Source organism: Limulus polyphemus, unplaced genomic scaffold (assembly GCF_000517525.1).
Source record: "Limulus polyphemus unplaced genomic scaffold, Limulus_polyphemus-2.1.2 Scaffold3712, whole genome shotgun sequence".
Lineage (NCBI taxonomy): Eukaryota > Metazoa > Arthropoda > Merostomata > Xiphosura > Limulidae > Limulus > Limulus polyphemus.
The window spans coordinates 13,146-21,244 of NW_013669322.1; the positions used below are offsets into that span (position 1 = coordinate 13,146).

The following is an 8,099-nucleotide window of genomic DNA, read 5'->3' on the forward strand; positions in this document are numbered from 1 at the left end:
GTTCAATAAAAATCTATTCAAATGCGACTGTAGCTTTTTTCCCCAAAAACTTTGTCTTCAAAATAAGGGTGCATCTTATATTCCGAAAAATATGATAATCATATTCAGCCAGTTGTCAGTTAAAGTTGTTTCTTATAATTCAGTATTTATTATGCTATGTATTTATTAAGTGGATGCTGCAGAGCACAGTCTAGTTGAAATATTAGTGATTCATCAGTCTAATTTTCAGTTATATTCAATGTAAGATATTGAAAAGATGAACTGACCCATTTTGACTAAAATGGATCATTATTACGCATTTAAAAACAAATTGTACATAAATAATCAAGAATTTGTGTAGAATTAGAAATACAAAAGTAGCTTTCCATAATATCAACAATTTTTATCAAGTTTGATAACATATAAGTGAAGTTTCTTATAAAACATCAATAGAGCAATAGTTATAGAACCAGTAAACATTAATAGTTTTAACTTGTGTTTTTAGGTACGAGAAATGGAGATACCAAGAAGTGTTGCAGAGTTGAAACTAAGAGAACATCATGGAAACGTTGTCAATGCTCTTATTGAACTCACTAACTGAATATTTTGACTAATATCTCCTTTTTGTAAATATGTTGCAATTAAATTGCTTTCTGTAGTTTACAGTGTGTTGGTTAATTAATTTAGTATTTCAGAATGTATAAATTGTTACTCATCGTAATAATCCAAAGCAATTATAAATGCATAACTTAAATCTGGTAGACTTACCTCTGAAATACTGTAAGCCTTTTCTTTTTGAGTCATACTCACTCTGTCAACAGCCATGTGACTTTTGGTTCTGAATTTCCATGACAGAATGCATTAGATGCATTATCTTACCCAAAGTTCTCCACTCTCCTATCTTCCATGTGATATATTGTACAAACACCAGGGAAACAACATAAGTTGTTCATTCCTGCCAGTTGACAGTTATTCTGTAAACTTCGCACCTTCATTTGTTCTCCGTGGATCCTGAAGTTAATTTTAGCTCTCATGTTAAACTTTAGCTTCTGCACAGAAAATTATACAACTTCTTCAATTTTTTTAAGATTTGCTCACAAGTTTTTCTAGTGTGCAGGGAGATCCCATGGTTGCTTTGCCAGATATCATTGATCAGCGTATTAGTGCTTTTAACATTGTATCACTGTTGATATTCCAGTAAGTTTCCCAATCATGTGGATGCTCAATTTATGGAACATCCACCATTTTATTATGTTGGTAAACAAGCCTGATCTGTTACCTAGATCTTTATTTGAGGAGCAGGATTTGTCCTAATTTTATAGATGGTCTTATTTCACATTTTTCTCGGTATATTAAGTCTTGAACTGATTTCTGTTACACCTGAGAGTATTAGTGTTATGTTAGAGGAATAAATTTTTGAATCCTTGTATCTTCTGCCATCTCCTGATATTTGGGTTGTTGCTGATGCATTGAAAATTCTGTAGAATGTTAAAGTTGTTCACATTTCTCGTATTTATCATCCAGGTGGCCTTTTATGAAGGTTGTCTCATATAACACGTCTTTCTTCACAAGTTCTAGACCCCTAGGTCTTCTTTTTAGGGGCGTATTCTAAGCAGTCTTCTTCTTTTGTCTTCTCATTAGTTTTCTCCCATGGGTGCTGAGGTTTGTTTCATTTCAAGACTTTTCTTCTTCAGTGCAGTTATTGGTTATCAGCTACCCTCATTCACCTGATTCTTTTAACCCTACAGATATAAAGTTGGTTGATTTTGAGCAACCTCGGAACTGTGAAACTATGCATACTATAACTGAATGTACTACTTGTATTTTCACAAAATTTGGCAAGCTTTTAGTAAATGTAAAATTCTGTTGTTTATAAAAAAAATCAAAGTTTTCAATAAAATATTTCTACTGAAGACTTAACTGTTAATTTTCAAAGCCTTTACTGGATTAATCTGAGTGAAAGGTGATTTTCATTCTAAGAATAAAAATACTTCTTTTCGTCTTACAGCTTTCATATTTCATTTGTGCAACCTCTAGAACCTCTTAAGTGAATGTCAGTTGTTTTTTTTAGGTCAAATTTTATATCTTATCTCTTATTCTCTTTACCCTAATACTAGCTGTAGAAAAAATCGGCAATTTATTATTACTCAAAAATAGACAATTAGTGGCTTAGGTCATTTTTGCTTAGCACATTTGCTGCCATGTGCCCCACCAGTGGGTCACAACTGACTTTTAGTTATGGACCTTGTGACACACTAGTATGTCAAAAATAATTATGTTCCAAAGCCAAATTTTTCTTGTGGCATATGACTGGTCCTTGGCATCTCTTGAATGTTTAATTTTATTTATACTTAATTTATCATGTGGCAGCAAACATGTTAATGCAGATTTCCCATTACCACTATTTTTTAAAAAATGTCAAGAAACCTGCTAATAAACAAATCAAAATTTCAATGTGTTCTTATAGGTTTATTCAAAAAACAACTGCTGAAACAAGTATTTTCATTCTAATCATTAGTGCTTATTGTTATGACACTTGAGGTAAAGGGAATAAGGTTAGTCCTCAATACAGAAGTCCAGCTCTCCATCAAAACTGTCCAACTTCATCAATGGTGTTGTCATCTTGAAGGTTCATATTTATATAAGTTCATGTAATGTGTGTACGTGCCCTAACTGTTGGTTGCTACACATGTGCATTGAGATTTGTACTTGTACTCTATCTTATAAATGTGTGGCAACTCATTAAACATTTGCATTGTGAAGTGCTATTTACTATGCAGAAGGAAAAACTGTTTTCCACATTTTCATTATCATATATGACCTTACCTCTCACTGAAATGATTTATGGAATATTTTCAGACAATCATCGGTATTAGTTTGTAGACCTAAATCAATGGTATGTCATGTTAGGGTTAAGGACATTCGAAAGTGTAATATTTCTCAAACAATAAAAAGTATTACTTGCAACAATGAGTAAAAAGGTGCTATGTGCACTTTGGTGTCACATAACACCCTTTTTCACCAGTAAAGTGAAAAAATGAGATGGTAAATCAGATGAAAAATGTATATCTACATGTACATGTAACTACAGAACACTCAATAACTTTTATTTTTTCAAAAAGTTGTTTTGCAAAAATGAACTATCCCACATAGGTCACTTTTATCTCATAAAATACTTCTTTCTCAAGTCCCTTCAATTTTTGTTGAACTTAAGAAGTTACAAGTGCAGCTTCCTTTTTGTTCCTTCTTTTTATTTCATCTTTTTAACAGATGTTTCTCTCACAGGTTGGGTATACTTGGTTGAGGGATCAGTGTCTTTCTGGTACATGGACTCCACAGGAAGTAGCATCATGCTTGTTTAGAGTATCTACCCCTTCTACACTACCATATTCTAGTCGTTCACATAGACAATTCCACAGTGGTGGTATACATCAATAAACAAAACAGTACTCAATTTTACAACACTTGCTTTGCTGCTGTTTCCTTTCTTCTCTGGCATCATTTTCAGCATGTTTAGCTTTGAATATGTCATATTTCAGGTGTGATGAACATTTTGGTGGATTGTATTTCATAAAATCATTGGCTTCTTCCCATACAAAAAAAGATTCCTCACCTTTCTTATTTCAATGAATACGCAAATAGCTAGGTTCTGTGATGATCAGTGCCTTCAGAATGGCAGACAGCCACCTTCTTCCAATCTACTGGGACCAGCTTCATTGGCTTTGTATGCTTTGAGCAAAATTGGGATAATCTCTTTCTTTATGCCCACCTTTTTTCTCTGGTATTAGCCGAGGTCAGTTCCACGAAGTATTGGGTTCTGCTAATTTCTCCATTCTGGCTGACCCAACCATGATTTCCCCTGTTACATTGTCTATCTCATGGGAGAATTTATCCAATTACCATAATGATGACATCTATATTATTCTTGAATAATCCATTTTTACATCAGCATTTGTTGTCTGTGGTTTCAAAGAGGGTTATTTTTCAATCTTTTGTCTAAGATGCTAATTCTCTTCCTGGGTGGCTTAAATTCTAGCTCATTCTTGCTGACATTTATCTCTTATTGTCTTTCAATCTCATTAGGATATTTCTGGAGTTGATGAATTCAACATTCCAAATCTTGCCTTTCTCTATCTCCTTAATACATTGCTTTTTCTTTTCTTCAATTTATTTCATGAACATGGCTATAGCAGGTTATAGAGAGAGCTGCATTATCTGCCTCCTTTCAATGCCATTTGAGCCATCAATATATCTCTCTTTTTTTCCCCATTTTTACACATCTTTTCCAAGCTTTACATTTATAGCATTCCATTGGACATTGTCCAAAGTGGTCTTGAATTTAATCTTATTCTTTTTTTTCCTCCTTTCAACTCTTTGTGACTTGTTCATCCATTGTTTTTCATCTTTCCTCAAGACATATTTTTTTAACTTTGCTTTCATCAGTTAGGAGGCCTTAGGTATCATTGTCCTCAATGCAGCATGTACTGTATTTTCTCAGAAGATTCTAAACTTGTATTCAGATAGTCTTCCTAACTTAACAGTGCATTTCAGATTTCATCCCACTAAATTCAACATTTGATGATGTTTTTGGCATCCTGTTCACGGTACCCATTGGAGAATGTTCAGCAGGTTAGTATGTAGACAATTCAAAACACATCTTTATTTTTTTTACTCACATCACATTGCTGTTTCTCCAGCTACAGGATACTGTTTCCCTACTTTGGTGATATACCCCAAACTGGGTGGAATCCTTGACAAGTTCATTTACACTAATAATAATAATTTTAAAAAAACTTCCCGGCCTCTCTCTCTTGTAATATAAGACTGTGTATTTAGGTGATTTTGTCCAGTCAGGACTCTTATGTTTCCTTTCACTTTTGTGATCCTTCTAGACTATTTCACCTACTATGCTGGGGCTATGTGAGAGGATGATGCTCTCTGTAAGTTGGCAGAGGATGCCATCTGGTAGTGGATGATGGCTCAGTGGGCACTTTTTCCCATCTCCACATGCACTTCCTTGTGTAGCATTTTGAAACATTGAAGATGTGACAGCATTTTTCAATTGATGTTTTGTAGCTACAATCAAAATATGGCATACAATACAGCTTCATTTTTACCTTCTATTATTTCCTTATATGGTATTTATTTTATATTGTCCTTGAATTGTTGAGCCCGTCCTTGGGACCATCCAGCTCTTTTCCATTCTCTTTGAGTGCTTGCTGATTAGGCCAGTTTTATAACTATTAACCTTTTCACTTTTGGACTATGAGGACTTTAGCCTCAGGAGTATCCAGTTTCTACTTAATTACTGATTTTTTCCACTTATAATCTTCTACTAACAGGTAGAGGAAAACACTGTTTTCTTTCTCTGGGTACCTGTCTAACTACCACCTGGGACAACACCTACGTATGTGCATGGCTACCCAGTTATCTCCATACTGCCTGACCACCCCTTTATATTTTGATTAAAGTGTCTAGGGCAAAGAGATACTCTGCTTAGAAGAATGTTTTCCCTTCAGAAACTGCACCATTTTTGTCCAGTTTCTTTAGAGGCTAGGCTTTTCTGCTTAATTCTTCCAGATAGATTCAGTGCAATAACCATTGCTCTGGTTATGAATCCTTCTTAAACTTTACTTGATCTTAACATTCAGTGTTATTGTGGTCTAGATGTGTTACTATTGTAATTTTGTAAAATTATTCTCTGATGTAGCTCATTCCCTACATAAATTATTCAAAAATCTTCTTGTACCTGATGGCTTTTTTTTTTTCAATTTTTTGTTTTTTATTAATTTTGTACTTTACAGAATTTTATTTTTTTTCAAATTCAGAATACAGTGTACAAAAATGGTACATAGTAATAAAACACACATAAAAAAACAAAGCTTAGTCTTTAGAAAATTTAACTTTACAAGCTTTTAACATGGCAAACTTTTCTTTCATTTCTCTGGCCATTTCACCTACTATAGCTTTGCTAGACCTTTTAATCTCTCTTTTTTCCATTGTGAAATGTTTTTATCAACTTTAGTCTCAAAAATGATCTTTCACCACTTTCCATACTAATGGGCAAACTTAATAAAATTTGTCCAGCAATAAACATGTTTGAAAATATGACCTTAACTGGAATTGAATTTTCAAGTATTCTAGGTGATATTAATTTAAGTTATGCACACAAACTTTCACCACAAATACCAATTTTCTGTTTGCTCGTTAGCATTTTTCCTAAATTTCTGCACCCCTAAAATTTTATGGTGTGTTTTTTGAGCCCATCAAATTAGTTCTAGACTTTTGCTATTGATTGTGAACACGTATTCAACAAACTAAAAAAGAAACAGACTGCAAAACATGTACGTTCGTTTCTACGCCACCGAATAAATGAAAAATATTCACATATTTCATATTTTAAAAATACTTAAAAACGCACAACTTTTGAACAACGCGCGAAAAGCAGCCACAGTGGCGCTACTCTCGAGAAAACAAATGTTATAGACAATTACACAGATTGTAAACAAACGCAGCATCATTTCGAATTAAAAACCCCAGCAAAATGAGCTCTAAATGTCCAGTATGTTGTAGTTTTTCATGTCACAAAAAAAGCAAAGAAAAAGTATTAGTTTAGATGTAAAGATGGATGTTTTAAGGCGCTTTGAAAAAGGTGAATGGACTGTTGATATTGCTAGAGCACTGAGCCTGCTGTCATCAACAGTGAGAAACATTCGAAAAAACGTTGAAAATACTAAGAGAAGTGCTGAAAGTGTGCACCACGAAACGCTGAATAAATCTACCACTCCTCACCCGGCAGGCATCAATAAGAAAACTCCTAAATCATTTCATAAAAATATTATTTTATTCTTTACATTATTAGATATAGTTTTACGTAATTTAAGAAATGTACAGTACCGTTTGAGAGAAAATTTTTACCAGAAATGACCCACAGGAACATAACTCCTACTTATAATAGGCCAGGCATGTCCAGGTGGTTAAGGCACTCGACTCGCATTCTGAGGGTCGCGGGTTCGAATACCTGTCACACCAAACATGCTTGCCCTTTCAGCCGTGGGGGCGTTATAATATGACGATCAATCCCACTATTCGTTGGTAAAGGAGTAGCCCAAGAGTTGGCGGTGGGTGGTGATGACTAGCTGCCTTCCCTCTAGTCTTACACTGTTAAATTAGGGACGGCTAGCGCAGATAGCCCTCGTGTAGCTTTGCGCGAAATTCAAAAAACAAACAAACAAACATACTTATAATATTGGTTTTGCTATACACGGCGTTTTTCAGGAATGCAACCCATATGTATAGTGAGGGCCCCCTGTATTTATATTTTAAAACACCGACATCCAAGTTCATTTTTCTTATGTAAATCACAGGCAATGATCCTTGAATGTCTAAAAATTGGCATTGAAAATTAATGGAAAACTCGTGAAATTTCATTTCTGCATAGGTTCAGGAACTCTGAGTGACTTCCCCTGCTGTCTGAGTTATCGGGTAGGAAGATGTGGCATAATGTATGGTTCACATATTATGACTATTAATCAATATTAATTGTCGGATATTTCAGGGGATATCATACCAAAAATCTAGTAGCAGCAATGGAGACTCTGTAAAATATACCACAAGGTGATCACTAGATTTTACATCGATCTTCGTGTGAGATATGCTAGATCTAGCCAGCAAAGAAGTCCATTGTTTTCTCTGTGTGTTGGAATAGAGTAGTGAAAGCAGAAATTATTAATATTAATAAATTGACTCTTAATCCAAAAATCTCGTTCGAATGTTACCAGTAATTATATATATTTCGTGTAACTTCAATGTTACCGGTGATTATTTATTTCGTGAAATCTGAAATAAAAACATTGTCAAATCCATCTGTGCATTAGTCGAAAGTGAGCAGTATAAACTCTATACACTGAGTGGTCACAAGTAAATAGACACCTAATTTTTCGTCATTTAACTGATTTATGCTAACTAATTTGTGTTCACAGAGCACTATATAAATGAACATGGTCCGCACACTAATTATCTTGTGCTACAACATACCTAGAAATTCAAGGTTCTCTCGAATTGTCAGATTTTGTTAGAGGAAGGATAGTTGGTCAAACAGATGGTGAACTAAGTCAGTG

At 34.3% G+C, this 8,099-nt stretch overlaps 1 protein-coding gene across 1 annotated transcript in view; it reads left to right on the plus strand.

The window, feature by feature from the left end:
* The window catches only part of LOC106469894 (huntingtin-interacting protein K-like), a 7,717-nt gene extending 7,075 nt beyond the window's left edge, over positions 1 to 642 (plus strand). Inside the window, exon 4 of the mRNA XM_013930415.2 lies at positions 485 to 642. Within this exon, the coding sequence (XP_013785869.2) occupies positions 485 to 580 (96 nt within the window). The 3' untranslated portion in view covers positions 581 to 642. The remainder of the gene's footprint in view (positions 1 to 484) is intronic.
* The last annotated feature ends 7,457 nt before the right edge of the window (positions 643 to 8,099 follow it).